At 44.8% G+C, this 19,069-nt stretch overlaps 1 protein-coding gene across 5 annotated transcripts; it reads right to left on the bottom strand.

Annotated features, from left to right (window-relative positions):
- Positions 1-34: 34 nt before the first annotated feature.
- On the bottom strand, positions 35-16,423 carry MCM10 (minichromosome maintenance 10 replication initiation factor). Of its 5 annotated transcripts, none has more exons than XM_046909285.1 (20): positions 16,260-16,423; positions 15,825-15,877; positions 14,510-14,830; positions 13,639-13,743; positions 12,908-13,042; positions 12,502-12,676; positions 11,642-11,807; positions 10,815-10,982; positions 9,572-9,688; positions 8,599-8,798; positions 7,493-7,593; positions 6,366-6,467; positions 6,172-6,289; positions 5,100-5,328; positions 4,388-4,547; positions 3,607-3,725; positions 2,931-3,044; positions 1,994-2,139; positions 1,776-1,818; positions 35-1,416 (listed from the first exon to the last, which is right to left on the bottom strand). In XM_046909285.1, the coding sequence occupies exons 1-20, from the start codon at positions 16,412-16,414 to the stop codon at positions 1,333-1,335; spliced, it is 2,811 nt and encodes a 936-aa protein (XP_046765241.1). In that variant the 5' UTR covers positions 16,415-16,423; the 3' UTR covers positions 35-1,332. The 5 variants fall into 5 exon arrangements, with proteins under 5 accessions (XP_046765241.1, XP_040510592.2, XP_040510589.1 ...); XM_040654658.2 differs by having other exon boundaries at positions 16,291-16,423; XM_040654655.2 differs by having other exon boundaries at positions 15,825-16,065; positions 16,260-16,332.
- Between the last annotated feature and the right edge of the window lie 2,646 nt (positions 16,424-19,069).

Below are 19,069 nucleotides of genomic sequence, written 5' to 3'. Positions count from 1 at the left end.
TAGAGAAGTGAACCCATACAAACCCAGGGAGCACTCTATTGCACAGTGTTTATTCTGAATGAGTCGAGAGGAGACATTTCCAAGCAGTGTCACCGTTCCGTATTTGCAGTCACCGATCGGTGACACCCCTCTGCCCCCCAGCAAACGCTATCAAAGCTGAAATTAATGTAAGAAGCTGAGCGAATCTGCCCAGCAAAAGCACCACTTGGAGATGAGGGCTGCAGAGTACGGAGGTAAACCGGCACAGATGCTTAAAACAGAGTCACTCACAGCCCTTGTGCAAGTAAACATAAGAGGTAGTGATGGGGCTCCTGGGACAGGAGGTTGTGGCTGTTTGACCAGAACAAAGAGCTGGTGATTTCAGGTACCTAAAAACACCTACTGAGCACAGTCAGAGGCAACAGAAAAATCGGGTTCAGGTAAAGCTGGCTGAATTCAGCTGGCACCCCTACAGCAGTGCGCTGTCACAGAACATGCCTGTATGCGGACAGCGCTCCTGCTGAGCCACCCAAGGGAACCCCGCTCTTGTTTCAGCTGAGACAGGTCCTGCCCCCCTGGCAGCTGTGCCAGCATCAGAAGAAGGATTTTAAGAGACAGAATAAGGGTAAAAGCTATGAAATGTAATCCGCTCTTTAAAAGCGCTCTCAAAGCAATGCCAGATTAATTAAAATGCCCTTTTCACAGTGGGAGGTGGAGCTGTACTAACGTAGTGCAGATGGTGCTGGGAATCCAGCATGGAGCTCTGGCCAGTCTACAGTGCAGACACTGTGGGCTCGCAATGCTAAAGGCGTAGATGCATTTTGAAGTCATAAGTCAAGATGAGGACCCAGGAACCACTTAAGCAGTCAAAGGGAGTAATTTTGGGGCCGATGAGGCCCATTGTATGGGTAGAAAGCATGAGGTTGGCATTACACACCACCCCCTTAACTTCACAAGTGCTTATAAAGTCTGTAGTCCTCCCTGTTCATGATTTCTTCCCTTAAAACTCTGGTACAGCTGTTGAACATAAAGTGGGGGATTCCGAGGGTTTTCTCAGTACAGATTCCACACTACCATTCTCTTTTCTAGGCTAAGGCTCGTAAACAAGTTGTTACTAAGAAAGAGCAGACATGAATGTGTATTTCACATGCAGCCTTATTCAGTCACTTTTAAGATCAAAGCTGGATATCCATGCAGTGGTTTGGCAAAGACTTTGTGGACGTCTTGCTCACAAGGAATTGATTTCTCTGCTCATTCATCCCTAAAGCCAGAATCCTCCTGGCGTTCCAATAAAGAAATGTGTGGATTAGACATAAAAATTCATCCATATGTTGGGGAAACACCAACTTCAGGTTACTTAAGGCTGTTGAGGAATTTTGGTTGTTCTTCCCCTCTTGGTAAAAGTGTTTCTCCACCGATCTTCGGACCTTTTTTCTCCTAGAAATACAAATCACAGAGAAAAGTTAAAACATGTCAAGATGTTCCCCAGCTTTATGACAGAGTTGGGTCTAATTTAGCCAATTAAATGTTGTCAGACACTCCAGAAATATTTACATTCTGACTGTTTACAGATACGGAGAAAGGAAATTCTCCATGGCTAATTCAAACAAAGCTTCAAGGACAGAAGGTGAAAGGAGAAACTCCACTAAAACACAGCCTGCAGGTGACTGAGAAGATGCAGAGCTGCTTGGCTTTGCTGGCAGCTTGTAAGGGCACTGAGGCAAAGCGTGGGACAGAAGCACCAGGAGAAGCAGGCAGAGCACTGGGGTGCTCAGCAGCTGCTGGTTCACACTTACCTTCAGCATCCCGTCTCGCTCCCACTTGAAGAGGCCGCAGGTACTGAAAGATGAAGGTGGCAGATGAAGACCGCCGTGTGCTGCACAGTGTGAGGGGGTCCTAAACAACCCCACACTTCTACCACACTACTCAGCAGGAGGGACTAACACTACAGTTTTAGGACGTGATTATGCGACTCCCATGCCCCAAGTGCTATTTCACAAGGCTCACTTCTTACCTGCAGGGCTTTTTTGGGAGCCTGTCGAGGGCAATAGCTCGGTTCCCACAAGGACATTTGAAAAACCGCTTGATGCCATCGTGCCAGTGGTAGTCGTGGTTATCCTGCACACAGGTCTCCAGAGGCTTGAAGTAGGTGTAATTACACTGTCAGGGAGGAGAAAGAACTGTGAGTGCTTCACCAGCATGTAAGGCTCAGGCTGTGGGCTGAGGACAACTGATTATCCAGAGCAAAGTACTTGTGTGACTTCTCCCATCTGGAGGCACCCACCAGCGTGAACAACACACCACCACAGGCTTTGCCACTGCTCCTTCTATCACCGTCCTGCCTGCTTTGCCACCGCCCTGTGGCCCCACTCTTGGCACCCTGTGAGGCACAGTTACCCTCTGTGGTGCCCTAAAGAAGTAGGGAAGGCAGTGGGAGGGAAAGTATAGCAGAAGCTGCAAATCCAGAAATGGAACAGAATTCCTCCTTTTCCCTCAGCACATTTGGGATATTTTAAACTCTGTTCCTTTTATTGATAGTGAAGTTCCAGGAAATGCAGACAGAGGAATCCCAGTGTTAGGTTTTTCAACGCATGAGGCTTCATTTAACATGGAATATGGGGAGCTGAGGGTTCTGGTACAAAGTACTTCAGGGATGGAGCTGAGAAATGAATGCCAGAACACCAACATCGAGGGAGCCCACTGTAATAAGCAAATTGAGATGTTGAGCGTAACACTATAGCCTGCCTTGACAGCGTCTTCATATCTCAAAGTCACTCAGTGCACAAGCTGCTCTCAGCAACAGCCACAAGGAATTAAGCAGTCTCCATTTGATACCTGCACTGAACTATGGCCGAGTGAGTGACTGACGGGGGTCTGCAGGATGGCCTGGTATCATTCTGTGCAATCTGTGTCCTAATTGCCTGCTGTCATCCCGACTCCACCTCACTCACCGTTTTGCATGTCACCACTCGGCATTTCACTTCCTTAATGCTCCTCATCTTCTCTTCCATTTCTTCTTTTTTCACCAGCGGCTGAAAGTACTGTTCTTGTAGCTCAGCCTCAGCCTGCAGGGGCACAGGAAAAGGGGCATGGGGAGAAAAAGATGCAAGAAGCCACTCCACACGTGGCCTTTAAGCAGATTACTGGGCCTGTGTGCAATGAAATGCAGTCTGACAGCCAGAGAAACAGCAAATACTTCTTGCTTCAAAAAAATGCACATAGGGCACATGCTGTGCTCCACCACCACTGAAACCAGCTGCCTCTGAGATACCTGAGTGGGAGGCTTAGCAACAGCAGGCATGAGTGAAATGAGCACACACCTATGACAGTGCAGGTAGAACTCAGGTAGGCGGATGTAATGAATAGGATTGGTTCTTAGCCAAAATATTACACCTCAGCAGACCTTAAAACATCTAGGAATTCATAGTAACACAGCATGCTCAAGAGCCACGTCCACTGGAGATGCAGTATTCCTAGGAACGTGCTCAGGGACCCCTGATGCTGCTCATCATGCTGACTTAGTGCCTATCATACACTTGGGTGCCTGCTTCTTGCTCAAGTCATTATCAGGAGTCCTAACAGCAACCTTGTTCTAAGCTATTAGTCGTGGCTGGATTGAAGCCATACCTCTTTCAGGACACTCATGTGCTTGGATTTGGCATTCAGGATTTTCTGGAACTCTTCTGACTCCAGATAGGCCACCTGCTCACGTCTTTTCTTCTGGGCAGGCTCCTGTTCGTCCACATCTAAGAAAAACAAATGAGTTCAGTCCTAAGTTCAGAAAAAGGTTGTGATTTCTAAGCATGATCACTAGAGATTTTGGAAGGCAGATGCTCAGGTCAAGCAGCAGCCTTTAGTAGTTGAGGAGAACGTGAAGCTGAGTTCAAAGCTGGCTTCAGAAAATAAAAGCATTTTATACATAACGTTGCATTGTCTCTTGAGGCACTGCATAGAAAGTTTCGTACCACTCCCAGGGGAGCGAGCATTGTTGTCTCCCTTACTGATAGAGAAGTTCTGTAAGAAGTGGAGGAATGCATTCAAGTTCCCACAGTGTATCACCATCAGGGAAGCTCAAATCCCATATAAAAGTCAGCTACTTTTCCAGGTGGGATCATTTCTTGATTTCCCTTGATTGAGTTAGCCATGCTTTGCTGGTGCAAAAGTGCGGCAAGAAAAGGAACAGAGATGAGGATAAGGAGTTATCCATCAGAGATGACATCTCACACTCTCTCCAACAGGGTTAGAGATCATTCAGCCTGAGTCAAGACCAATGCAAAACAACCCCTAAAGATCTAAACAGCCCTAACAGCCTTGTCCTGGAATAGCAAGACCCTGACCCAGTTAATGGTGCTCTGTCCAGCAGAACATAAGAGTATCTTTTTCATTTCTACAAACCAACATTACTTACCATTCTCTGCTTCTGCTTTCTGTGATTGAGCGACGTTTTTCTCAACTCTTTCAACAATTTCCAGGACATCATTGAGGTCGGCTCTTTTCCTCTTGATGCTGTTTGGATCGGTTTTATCAAGAATGTGGCCTTTTGCTCGTAGTCGGCGTATTGCAGCCAGCTAGAAAACAGAAAAAAGGAGTGAATGTGTTGGTGACCAGCCTGGCTGCTGTATCCCTTCTTTCAGGAGCAGCAGAAGTCTGTCAAATAGAGGAAACAAGATCCACTGATCTGAGCACAGAACTGGACAGAGAGAGGCCTGATAAAGCCCCTCTCTCTGCTGTACCTCTAACTCAACACATCACACGGCTTCTGGTCACTTCCCAATCTATAAAGTGACACTTGCAGGGGTGTTATCAGCGTATCTCTGCAGACATGCTTCAACTGCTTCGCAATTCAGCAGGTATTCCAGAGGAAGTTAATAGGAAATCACATATAACTACTCCTTTCCACACTTGCAAAATGTTAGACTCTTTCCTGATAGACTTGCTGTGAGAGAGCAACAAGCTAGCCTATGTATGAAGATCCCAGAATCGCAGAACGGTTTGGGTTGGAAGGGACCTTCAATATCATCCAGTGATTTAAGATAGAAGACTTCTGCATTCCACAAATCCAATTTCCCTTAACTTCCCCTTCTTCATAGTCAAAACCCACTCATTCAAAGAGCTGTTACCTTTTTGGCTTCTGCCAAGCTGTCCAGCTTTGGTGTTGGAGGTGGAGATCCATCAAAGAAAAGGATATCTTCTCCTTCTGAGAAGCCCGTGCCCAGCCTGGGCCTTTGAGGAATTGACATTTTTGCAGCTTTGGGGAATTCTGCTCCGGGTTTTGGGGACAGAAGTGAAGGCTGTCTGGAGGTGGATGGGAGAGCGGGGCTTCCAGCTTTGCTTGTGTTCTGGAGAAACCTTTTAAGACAAAATAATCCACTGAAATAGGGATATGAGTCAGAGACAGAAAGGTCTGAGAAACAGATAGGAACAGAGGGATGCAGATGGTGATTTTTTTTTTTTTTTTCCTAACTGGCCTTTTGTTGCTAGAAAAACCATTTCGTGATTCAGACATTCAGGAGAGCAAAACTAAACTGGTAAAGGATTCATTGGGTCAATGAAATGAAGAAGTCATAGAAAAGGTGAACAGCCAATTGCTTTCCAAAACAAAAGCGGAGAGGCTTCAAATGAAGCTGACAGATAAGGGCTGAAAGCACTTGAAAGAAATGGGCTTTTTGTGGAACAGGTAGTTGAAAGCAGTAGGGTTCTTTGTCATACGAGTCACATAAATACTTGAGTTTACTTAAGCCATGGTAGAGATTGGACAGGTTTGTGGGGAAAAAAGATCTCTTCAGGAATATTGTAATAGACACCACCTTTAGCTTGGCAAGTCCCTGAAGCACACTGTTGTAGATCAGGAGAGTATTTGGGTGAAGCATGATGATGATTGTACCTCAGGCTCTGCTTTGGATCACTGAGGTTTTGGCTTTGCTTCTGTTCAGCCTTTGAAGACTACTAGGCTACATCAACCTCTTCTTGCATGCAGAAGACCCTTGTAGGCCAGCAATGAACAGAACTTGGAGTCCTGACCCCAGCTGCCTACTCTTCCCACCATGCCTTCCTGTTGCTAAGCAGCACACTGGAATATTTGATTCCACACTGAATAAGTAGTTTTTTTTTTAATAAAAAAATCAAATTTCCTCCACAGCTGTAGTGGACCACAATAATGGACCTCTTTCTGTGGAAGTCAGTCTGTCTTACCGTCTCTGAATCTCTTCAGATCGCTTTTTCCTGGCCTCCAGCAATTTCTGTTTCTGTTGCTTGAGCAATGCTGACGCAGAAATAGACTGGAAACCAGTCTCTTGCTTCTTTCCAGCATCTGTAAAAACAAAACAGTGTAAAACACCACCACCATTTGCTCAGAAAGAGCTGTGCTTGCAGGCACAAGGACACACCTGCTTTGGTCCAATGCTTGCAGAGGTTTCGTGCTCCAAAGGTTGGCTGTGCCAGCAGTTCTTTGAATTCCTCAGAACATGGCATAGGTCTCTTTGCTGCACCTGGGGAGGAAGAGGCGTACATCCAAGATAACTGGAGCCAGGAAGGGAAGCACACCTGGCTTTAAAGATGTAAAGTAGTCTAGGTTGGAAATAGCTCTTATAGGTCACCTGATCAAGCACTCCCCTGCAAAGCAGGGCTAACTTCTACATTACGTTTGGTTGTTCCAGCACTGCACACCACAGGCATTTCTACCCCCTTCAGCAACTCCATCAGTCATTCAGTCCTCTACTGGCCTTGTTTGCCTGTAGTGTTCTACCACTCCCATTTGTGGGCAGCTCTTGCCTGAAAGGCCCTCATCCATCACATCTCTTCCCTGGAGACTTATGAGCAGCTAAAGGCTAGAGACAGTACGCATAGACTGCAGTCTGAAATGGTGGCAACTGAAAGAACTGAAACGTGGATAAGACATCTAAGCAACATCTGGAGTGCCTGATTTGAATAACCTATCATCTGCTCTCCATTGAGTGTGAAGAAGGTGCAATATTAAGTGCTTTTCTGAAAAGAAATGGAGGCAGAGAAGATCAATGAATTTCCAAAGGCTATGGAAGGAACATGCTTTGAAGATGACAAAAGAAAAGCTCAAGAAACAGGCTGGGTACTCAGCAGGCCCCCTGCATTGCAGACCTGTCTCTGATTTATACTTAGTATTCCTTGGAAGTTTCCAAGACTGACAGAAGTCATCTATTTTAATCAATTAAAATAAATTCTCTGGTTCAAAGTTCTCAGAACTTCCAATTCTCATTAATCCTGCAAAGATCTTCTGTCATTGTCCAAAGATAGAACAGGAGACTTAATTCAGGGGCACCACTGCGAAAAGGTGAGCAGAGCTACACAGTTGCTTAGTTACGTTTGCCTTGCAGCTGTGATCTCAGGAAGAAAGGAGTTTAGATCAACTGAGGAAGCCTGCAAAGGTCTGTAGCAATCATTGCCTGATTCATTCAGTGGGTAACAGAGTCCTGGGACACAGCTATACGTCAAGCTGAAAATATCTGGAGGGTGAAGAGACTATATGGGAAGTAGGTACCAATTTTCTGCCTGGTTTCCTGGACAATTGCATCAGCTCCTCTCACGACCATATTGGAGAGGGTGGTCTGAACCTTCCTTTTTGGTGCTGCAGCAGCTGCCCTAGAAAGAGGAAACAAAACCAGAACAGAGTTTTTTCAAGTTCAGAAGCTTGAATGCTATCCCAGTGTGAAAACTCCAGTTGCTCTTCCAAAATCCAAATTGGTGTTTCTCTCCTGGCACCTTTCTCTTTGGGAACATTAATCTAAATCCAAATTCCAGCACGGTGTTTAGGATCTGTCTCACTGGGTTGGGATACACATCCCTTATGTTTAGTATTCTCTATATGTGCATATGTCATTGCTAAGCCTCACTCACAGTCAGCTCCAGGGATGGAGAGGAGGCTGGAATTGCTTCATTACTGAGAGGTCATAGCAGTTATCAGATGGCAGCAGTCGGGGAATCAAAGTGTTGTGCAAGCACAGCACGTGATCCAGCTGTGACTCAAATCTTTCCACAGCTGTCTTCAGGGGGATTTGGATGAAGGGTCCGATCCCTCTGCTCTAGCATGAGATGCATACTGACCCTAGCCATTTAATAATACACAAGATATCGTGTAACATTGCCTTTTCGTTAACATGCAGTGATACTGTATCATTTCAGTCCAGAAAGGGAGGAGAAGGAGGAAATACAGAATACACTGAGTCTGGGATTAAAAGGTAATGAGCCATGACAAAGTGCAGTAAGGGAATGGCACTGAGAAGTACTCATCTTCGAGTCTCGAATGCTTGGGACCTTATGATAAAGGTCATTTTACCTGCTGAAACAATACTCACTGGCTTCACAATGCAGTAATAACTTGGAGGTAAAAACACATCTTTTCACATTGTATCACTGACTGATGAAATCTTCCTATCAAATAGCAGCTCTGTTATTCTGTGAGGCCAGAAGGGTTACACCATGCGTGGGACATCTATTCCTGTTTGATGGATGCAGTTAAGTCAAGGGGAATTCTAACTAAATAGATGCCCTTATAGAGAGAGCTTCAGACTTGTATATGGGAAGGAAATTCAGTTGAAAAGCTGGGAACTGTACTTTAGCTCAAGGGAAATACATGGTTTATCTTACACTGAAGCTGCATATGCTGTTGAAGAGACTCCTCCGTAGTGAAATCCATCCTGACACAGCCTCTCCTTCAAACTGGGATTTTTCCTACCAAGCTTTTTGGGAATGCGGCCACCAGAGAAGGTAGACTGCAAGTCTGCCCTCTTTGAGCTGAGCTTCTTGTACTGGGATTGGATGTGATACTGACAGTACTCACAGTCGTTCTGAAAAGAGAATGAAGAAGTCTGGTTGTAGGACACTGGTAGATAGGATTTACTTCATTCCCCTTGAGTAACCCACATGTAACCTTCTGTCCTATTGCCATTCCAAATGCTTTTAGTTCCTTCTGAGTTCTCCATCCCTTCTCCTTTTCCTCTCCTGGTTCTTAGTGCTTCCCCACCAACAATAACCCTTCTGACTTATCACTAGGTTCCTTGCAGGTATCTTAATGACACCATAGCCACGAAGTGACAAAGTCTTCAAGTCCTTTAAACTAATACAAGTCTGTACTGTCTCCATAAGAAGAATCCCACCACCTTTTCCCCTCTTCTCTCTAGTGGTTGTGCCTGCACAAATATTCTGTTGGTTTATGGGCATGATGGCCAAGGGAACTTGTCTGGTTAAGATCACCTCCAAAACCCATTCCCAAGTAAAACATCCTATCATTTCGCCTTGGCTGAGCTCCTTGGTGCCGTGCATGGAAGCTTGCACTGGCACAAAGGATAATGGAAGGGCATGGAGGTGGTGAAATGAGTCCAGACCATCGCTTGTCAGTGTAGCACTAGCTTTGCATTTATGTAACTGCAGTGCTGCTGCTACAGGCCTGGCACAGAAACAGCTCCTCTGCATTACATTCCTCAGCTCTTCCACACGCCTTAATTAGTTACAAGTTGAGATACAGAAAGAATTAAACAAAAGGGTTCCAGCAGCAGCACAAAAGCAGCAGCTACCTTTTCACCAACACCTTACAGGATACTGTAACTACTCAAGTACAAACCAGGTTCACAATCTGTGCACAGGGATCGCCATTCTTCTTCCTGGCTTTGCAGGTGCCCATATCCAGAGCTTCACCCATGAGCAGGATCTTCTGTGGGTGATCAACAGACAAACACACCTAGAGAGAAATCAGAACATGCCTGGAGGAGGACTGGATATGCTTCTCTCTAGATGTTGTAATAAAGGACGTTTGTGTTCCACTGCTCAGTTCTGAAGTCATCACAGCAACCGCGTTCCAACAAATGCATCCTCACAGAGGGTGAAGAGATGGAATTCTCTGCCCTTCCACATGCCAACGTACAACCAAAGCTCACTCCTGTGGTACAATGTGAGCATCACCTTCGCACCACAGATAGTGGGGCTTGTATGTGTAGGCAAGAAATAATTTTGAAGTCAGCTTTAATGTAGTTCTAAATGTGTACACTTCAGAGCCATTCAGTTTCGCCTTTACATTACCTCTGGATGCCTTCCTACTCACCAGCAGGACTTCTACTGCTTATCCATGTTAATTTAAGCAATTACATAGTTTAATCGACAATTAATGAGATTCTTAATTTTTCCATTTGGAGAATTTAAAATGCAAAATACTCAATTGAAATTACCCTTGACAGAAGTCAGTAAAAACGGTTTCCATTCCAGTGCAATTAAAAAGATATTAAAAAAGCATTTAACTTATTAACAAAATGAAGCTACCTTAAATGTTTTGATACATGGAGAAAATTAATTTGTCACGTTCCGCGTTTATAAGTAATTGATTAAACAAATTAAGTATTATGTATCAACTTACTGTACATACCACATCATTTGTTTTATAAATCAAACACTACTTCTTCTTAATCATAATTTTGGAACAAGGAAACATTTTCCAACCACGTCTCTCGAGGAGAGAAATGAGCACCCCCTAATTTTTCAGCTTGTTGAGAGAGAGGCGCTGTGGCTGAAAGCAGCTGAATAATAACCTGCCATGAAAATACAATTCCTGCATCTGCAGAAGAGCTGAGTGACCTACCAAGAGCAGGTTAAATGTGGAGTGAACTCTGGTTTTAAGGTGCTTAATAGGGCTCCTTGAAGTTAGATGTCCAGAAGGCTGAGAACAAATAAACACCGTGCAAGTATCTGAATGCAATTCAGACTTATGAGGCAGACTGCTGTAATTTCAATCCTAACGTGTTACAAAACTACATCTCAGGTAGATATAAACATGTTCAGCTATGGGCTGATGGGCAAGTGAAAAATCCTCTCACCTCATCTGAGCCTTCCTTAGGTTTCATAGGATTAGCATTGAGCAGCCCAATGACCGTGCCTTGGTCTGTCTTCCAGAGTTCTTTGTGGACATCACCAAACAAGAAGAGCGAGACACATTGACTGAGGTCACGCAGGTCATTCAGCCTCCAGATGCTGAAGGTTCTTCCCTGGAACAGACATTCAGACTTTGCTTTCAGCTCAGCGAGAGGACACCAATGGCACCCCCCTCTTGTTGTTGCATTTTAAGACTTGTTATTATTTGTAACCTCAGTAAAATGTAGCTACAGTACGTCCAGCCATGCCACACGGCCAGTTCTAGGATTCTTAGAGACCAAAGCAGTACAAAAACACTGTCAATCTTCCTGATATGGGAGCTGGGCAGCAATCCTGCTTGCTGAATAGAGGTCTTGGCCCCACTCAACCAAAACCAAGGCACATTCAGTACTGTTTCATCAGTGAAGTTCTATAGGACATGTGCTGCATATAGGACAGAATGATCCCTAGGAAAATTATGGAAGCACAGTCTGTTGTCACATTTAAAGCAAGAGAGCTACCTAGAAAGGCTGGCAGTCACTCATTTCTTTGCACTAGCATTTCACATGTTACAGTGGTTGAATAGTTATGCAATGTGTGCACACGCCAGCGCCCAGCACAGTTGCTCCAGAGAAGGACTTACCCTGAGGACTAAAAGCAGCATAACTGCATGAAACCAGATGAGCCGAGATCTCTAATACAGCAGCTTTACATTTACTACAAGGAGGTAGCTTATTAAGTTGAATGAGTTTCTCAGGATAGGATCCAGAGGGAATACAGCAAAGTTACTTACATTATTTGTGCTCTGAGGAGTGACCTTCTTTACTATGACTCCAAACGTTACCCAGTCTGTTTCCTCTAGATTTTCAGTAGCAAGTTTGTGCTTCAGCTGGGACAGCCGGATCAGCTTCCTGTTGGCCATTTTTCTGTCCATCTCAGCTGATGAAACCCGGGGCTTTCTGCATCAAATACAGCACATTAAAAGAGAACACATTTATTTACATAAACGAGCAGACAGTCAAAACCACTCAGCATTCCCCTGGGGAGAACGTGTCTCACTGCAAAATGCCTCTGTGCCTTATTTCACCCTGAGTTCCCTTGAAACAAAACCCCTCGATTCCAGATGCTGTACAAATATTGGAGAGCTAGAAATCAAGCGTGTTGTTCTTTGTCCAAATAGCTGCACTGCAACTTAGCCCTGAGCCTTCAGTAACTCTTCTCACTTCAGGAAGGACTGAGTATCACAACTCTCTGGAAATATGCTAGAAATCCAGCATGGTTTCTGGTGAGGAGGGCACAATAAGTGTTGAGAGACCTCTCGTGGCCATGGTGAGTATGGGAATTCTGAATACTCCCGAGGCTTCTGGATGTGAAACAAAATCAGCTCAGCTGGGGCCCAATCAGACCTTGTCTGTGCTCATTGTTGAGGATATGCCAGGGAAGGCAGTGATAATAAAATTACAGACTTTCATTAGAAAAAGAGTAAAAATAAAAAATCAAATTTAATGAGCAACCAGGCAATGCTGTGGCTTTGTGTTACCCCCAGGCCTCCACTCACAACTTGTGCAATTAACACATCCCAGTACATGGTGCATTTAGTCCCACCACTTGAGTATGGTCTCCCCAGGCAGAGGTCAGTGCTGGGCTGCTGACCTTAATCTCAGTCCTGAGAAGGTTTCCACAGACACGGGCTGCAGTGTCGTGCTGGAGCATGTAGGCACATGAGGAGTCTTCTCTCTGGGCACCTTATTGGGTGTGTTCCCTGGGGCAGACTTGAGAGGCTGGAATGCCAGACTGAGGACTTGTCGTGGTGGAGGAGTCTTGGTCTCTTTAGCAGGGAAAAGAAAAGAAAGAAAATACTGATAAAGAAAGAAAACATACAACTGAAAATAACATTCACTTACACTTGATTGGACACACAAGTCCAGTGTAAGTGAGGAATAAAATGTCCAAGACTGTCTTAATGGTACTGTACTGGTCTCCCAGTCAGCTCAGAACTGGTTAATATAAAAATTGCCTTGGATGTGTGCTTCAGTGAAAGATACACTGAGAAAGGTACCTGCTGGGGAGGCTTTTGATTTCTGGTTTCCTCTCTTGGCTGTTGGTAAAGGATTGTCCAGCTGGGCTGAGAAACATGGTGACTCCTGCAGCTTCTGAACTTTCCTTTCCTTTAAGGGTGGACAGAGGGATTTGCCTAGCCAAGAAAACAAAAGTATTTATGAGACCTCAGGATCCAATCTGAAATAACATTACTCCAAACTAAGTAACTGTTCAAATAAATCCAAGTCAGGGTCCCACATGGAAACCCTTCAGCTAAATTGCCAGCATCTGAAATGCAACATCTGGAAAAGCCCCAATGGTTCATACTCCTTCTGACCTTAATCTCTCGATGTCACTGGAGCCAGAAAGCTGTAGAAAGTAGAAGCATTTTCTTGCTTTTCAATGTTCCTGTTTCATTAGTTTCATTACTACACTCACTGTGCTACAGCAACAAACACAGCTGTATTTTCTGGGTGTAGCAACATCTGATTGTACCAACATCTGCTAGTAAGAAGGAACCTTTTCCAGCAGAACACTGGGGCACCTCAGTCACAGAAGTTGCCCCATCAATCCGCGATGCAGATAACAAAACTGCAGCTCATTTAGTCTGCAGTGCAAGAAACAATCTGTGTGGGAATATAACAGACCATCATTCCTCTTTGCTACTCAGTGCGCACTTCAGATTATCTGCCTGTAGTTTGCATGTTGGGAGGCTAACAAATCAGAAACTCATTTAATTAGTCTCGTTACCAGGGGCTTTCTGCTCAGGGCCTGAACTGGATTGCTGCCCGATGGCAGTCTTCTGCAGCTGCTCCTGTAACATCTTCATCTGTTCTTGCAATTTCCTCAGCTCAGCTAGGAAAGAAAGAAGAAAAAGGATAATAATGAGGCCAGCAGTAAGTCACAGTAAACAGGGATTTATGAAATCCTGGGGAGCCTGGCAGTATTACTGCATCACAGAAGATTAGGGGGAAAAAACAAAGACTAGAGCCACAGTATAGATTTAGCTCTGATTCTACATAGCTCACAGTGAGGGACACCTTTCCATGCAGCCTGGAGCTGACTTACATAAATATTTGATTTGTTTGTGGTATATTCCTTGACGTGTTGTGTATATCTTTTCTAGGGAACACAAGACCATTTAAATGGCTGATGACTGCACTCCATAACATAAAGAAGTGCTTTCAATACAATCAAACATGTTGCCTGAACACAGGAAGGCTCAGGGACCAGCTCTGCTTCCACACTGGCTGGTACAGCAGAACCCCCCACCACTAAGCCCTGAGGAGGCAGGGGGAGTTTTGTTTGTAAGAGATATCAAGACAACAGCTCTAAGGACTGAAGCAACATTGCTCTTCATCAGACAAGACCCAAATAAACAGGAGACCTTCTCTATCCCGTTCACCAGAGCTAGACAAATCTTCATGGCTCCTCTGTGCTTCTTTTGGGAAAGCAGATTTGGTGAGTTTGGCCAAAGAGCACTGAAAATTGGATTTAGAATGCTCTATCCAATGACTTTCACAAGGACTTTCTGTATTTCCCATCTGGGTACCTCCCTAAACTGAGAAGCAGTAGGCCCTATATGACAAACACGCCAGATAAAAGATGCCATAACAGAAACCTTGTAATTCTTCATTGGTTTTCTCTTCTCCGTGATTGGGAACTGAAGCTGAGACAGTGTTTTCTGCCTCCTCTTCTTCCAGCAGGTCATCCACATCTCCAAACAGCACAGCCAGGTTTTCCTTCTGCTCATCGATTATGCTGTTGTCAGCATCCACCTCCTCAGTGTATGACGTATCATCTTCTGCATCAAAGAGCTCATCATACTCATCTAGTTCTCCCGTCTCATCCTTTGAGGTATGTTCTTCCTCAGGAGAATTCCCCTCTTCAGCTTCCTCATTTTCTTCCAGGAGGGAGACCAACAGATCCAAATCTTCATCACCTGAAACAAAAATTAAACTCAATGTCACTTCTGTGCTTTTAGAGGAAAGCTGCTACAGAATAAAATATTCAAGGCAGTTAAATCACAGGCTGATAACAAGCAAAACTACATCTGAGCAGTGAGTGGAATTTTTAAAAAGCTACTTCAGCTTTGGCTGAAGGAAGACAAAGCAGCTTCCTGCCATCTGGTCAGATAGGTACATGGTTGCAGACACTCTCAGCTTGTGATCCAGGCTGGCTGGTCAGGAGAAAACTTGGCATACTGTTAGCACTGGAATTTCCTCCTGTGCAGCTGCCTTATGACAGCTTCTGCTACAAAGAAAAGCCCTGCGACCTGTGGAGGACAGAGTGACACCCACATGGCTCTTGGTAATAGGAGCTTAAAAGGAAGATGCAAAGCAAGCAAGAAAGTATATCCTCAGATACACTTTGCTCAAGGAAGCAAACAGAGCAGCAGAGAAACATAAAGCAAAAGGTTGAAAAGCTTGAAGAAGGTAGGTATAGGTTGGACTTTTTCCTTGTCTTTTACAGTGACGGTGGTCAGGCACTGGAACAGGTTGCCCAGAGATGTGGTTGATGCCCAGTCCCCGGAGACTCTCAAGGCAAGGATGGATCAGGCCCTGGGCAACCTGATCTAACTGTGCATATCCCTGCTCATTGCAGGGGAGTTGGACTAGATGACCTTTAAAGGTCCAACTGTAAAGATTTGATGATTCTAAAATCAGAAAAATGAAAATTAAGTACAGGGAGAGGAACAGGACAGACAGAGCATAGATGCATACATAGAGCACAACGAGAAATGTGTTCAGCTTTTGGCCCTGAGGAAAACACAAATGCAGCCTCACAAGAGGATGAGGATAACGAAAGCAAAAGACAAGGCCAAAGGGAGTGCAGTCAGCACAGTGTGATTTCCTTCGTTAGGAGGCTAATGGAGCTCTCTGCACTTGGTCAGAAAGTTTCCCTACTGAAAGTAAGGCAGTGCTTTTATTCCTTACCATCCATGATCTCAGCAGGATTCCTTCCAGAGCCCCCCAAGGCAAAACAGACTCTGTCACAGGAGAACAAATGGCTACTGTTGGAATGGATATCAACTGCAAATGGAGGCCACCACTCTCAGTAGATCACCACTCTTTCCATCCACAGCTGTCCAGGAGAACGCTGAACTTAAAGCCACAGGGGCATTTCCACACACGTAGCCTGACTTGAGCCGAGCCCCCTTCAGCACAAGGGCACAACCTGGAGAATAAAGCCCCCTCAGAGGCCGATCCCAGTCCCCCATCCAGGGATCCCTCCTTCCTCCCCCCACAAAGGGATTCCCTCCCCGGTTCAGCCCGATCTCCCCGGACCCCACTCAAGAGATCCCCTCCACTCGTACCCTCGATCCCAGGGATCCCCTCCCCTCTCAACCCCGACCCCCTATCCCCCCATACTCGGCCGCTCTCCCCTCACAGCTCCGCTCACCGCCTCCCGCGCGCTCCAAGCACCCGCCAAAACTCCAACCCCGCTCCGCCTTTCTCACGCATGCGCAGCGACACGCCGGTCGCTGCGTCAGCGCCATCTTTAGAGCTGGCGGCGCGGGCGCCATCTTGGCTGTGGGCAGCGAGCCTGTGGTCTGGGGCTGGCTACAGTGATTCTGTGGAAACTGAGATTCCCGATGATACGGGAGCTTTCTTTTTTAGTCCCTTTCCCTTTAAATTATGAATTTCCCCTTGTAATATGAATTGTACACAGGAATCACCTCAAATTTCTCCTAGGAGGATGAGCTCATATCGTGAATCTTGCACTAAATCCAACCTGCAAGATGGTACAGAGAAAGAGGTGGTGTCACTGGTATTTGGTGACTGTCTGTGCCAGTCCCCGATTATAAAGGATAAATTAAGGACAGACATTCTTTGGTAGCTGAAGAAGTCAAGAAAAGATCCCTGTAGGTGGCAGGAAAAAACTGGAGGTGCACTCAAATATCCAAAGCAAAGAGAGGAATGTTTAGTTGGGCAGCTGAAGTGGTGTGTTGGGTGGTTGGAAGGCTCTGTTGGGTGTTTGCAAGCTCAGTTTAGTGGTTGAAGTGGTCTGTTGGGCATTTGGAAGGCTCCCCTGGGGTGCCAGTCCCAGTAAGGACAGCTATGTGATGCTGCCCTGTGTTTCCCGACCCAGCAGCTCCTATCAGAGCTGCAGCAATTGCCTGTGACACAGCCTCATCCACCCTCTTGTGTACGTCTTGGGTGGGTGGGAATCCCTGGGCAGGCTAAGGGACATTTGGAAATAGCTGGCTCTCCTACCCAGGCGTTTCCCAAAAGCAGGTGGATGGTAACACCAGTTAGTTTTGTACTTTTTAAGTTGGAGATTTAGTGCACTGGCTTACCTCTTGCCCATTATCAGTTTTAGTACTTATCAATTCCAGGTGTTAAGAGTTGTTTTTTTCTGTTTTGTCTGCTAGTGCTCTGTGTGATCCCCACAAAGCATCACCACGTCACCCTGCTCCCCATCTCTCTGGAGTAACGATGGCTTGTCCGCCTCTGCAAACTGAGGTCTGCAAATCCAGTGGTACTTTTCTGCTCACAGATCTCCCACCCAACCACAGGACAATTTCTGGCCTCTTCTCAGTTTGGGTTTAAGACCGGGAATTGTGTCTCCCATGGCTGCTGGCTGTGGGACAGACTGTGACGCAGGAATGTGTCTTGTTAAAACAGGGGTATGTGACAGCCGATATTTCATTAACGTGTGGAGTCCAATCACTTTAAAGCACAAATACGTTTTATCATTCATCTAAGGGAAAGCAAATTTCTCTTAAACTTGTGCTAATGAGCATCTGCTGGCTATGTTCACCCACTGTGCTTTTGTCCACTGTGCTAAATGGACTGTACTTGATGACAACTACAGGAAAATAATCCTCCCTCTTGCATTAGCAGGTTTCAGCATATCGTGGCGTTATTATTTGCAGTTCCTTGTCCCTCATGATTTGCAGTATTAGATCTTATCTGTCTATGAAGACCTACTTCAGCTTACGCCCATGTCTTTCTGTTGGTATTCCTGTGCTCAGATCCCTTCTCTTACTGAAGCCTCTTAAAATGATTAATTTTGGCTTGACAGATGCATAAGTAATTCCTCCTTTGGCCTTTCACATCGATTTTCTATGTTTTCATTAAGGTTAATGCTACTCAGATTAAATCAGCTCTATTGTCATTCTATTAGTTTGATTTTGGCCTAGTAGCATTTTCATCAGTTTTTGATCATTGCAGAATCCATAACTATTGCAAAGCTCCCATAATAAAACTGGATTCAAGGAAAAAAGCCCATAAATCCTGCTGTCGTGAGGAACTAATTAAAAGTCGATAAGAGATTGCATCTTCTGGGAGTGCTTGTAATTGATGAAGAAGGGTGCAACCAAGCCGATGAATATCTCTTCACAATAGATTTCAGCCAGCTCTTGCATTAGCTGAAATTATGGATGAAGCTGTGTGGGAGCGTGAGCTATAGCTAACAGAAAGCAGGCATCCAGAGTTTGCAACAGATAATTAGAACAATAGTGACAGCCACAAAAATAAAAACAAATCTTTGCTTTAATTATAAGGGCAATAAAGAGATTATTTTTCCTGCTACTGGTAGCTGAGAGTTCACTGACAGCATGGCATGAGAAATGCTTGTCTCCACACACTAAAATACAGTGAAGGAATATTTTCTTTGACCCAAGGAACACCTATAGACATTTTCTGTGTGTATATTTTAAGAATATTAATCTGCTTGGAGTGAAATATAAATCTTACAGTATTTAGATCTTTATTTTCAATTAATCAGCTCTAGACTATTTTCAGTGCCTGGTCTGAAGCAAAATACCGAGTCACTGCATTTTTTATTTCTAATTCCACTATTGATCTGTTCAGTGTTTTCTCCTCCATCATCCGCAGGACAATTTGGAGAAGTGCTTATTTATTGAAGTAGGTTGACAGGACAATTTGTCATGTACCAGTACAGAATATCTGCTATAACACTGCACGTTCAGCTGTGGTATCCAGCATCCCTAAGGCTTTCTCCTATAGAGTTGTTCCATTCTTCTTAGCTCAAGATCACAAGATGACATAAGATATATATATATTACTTTTACGGCACATGCATCTCTCTCACAGGTTGTGTCATCCTTTTAACATTGGTCTGAAGATCAGAGTAACAGAAATGTATTGAAGTGTCACATGTTCACTAATAAAAATAAAACATTTCTCCTCCCCTATCTGAAAAGTTGTGTTAG

This window comes from Gallus gallus, chromosome 1 (genome assembly GCF_016699485.2).
Source record: "Gallus gallus isolate bGalGal1 chromosome 1, bGalGal1.mat.broiler.GRCg7b, whole genome shotgun sequence".
Classification (NCBI taxonomy): domain Eukaryota; kingdom Metazoa; phylum Chordata; class Aves; order Galliformes; family Phasianidae; genus Gallus; species Gallus gallus.
The sequence above is the reverse complement of the archived record's forward strand: the minus strand, read 5'-3'. Positions and strand labels throughout refer to the sequence as shown.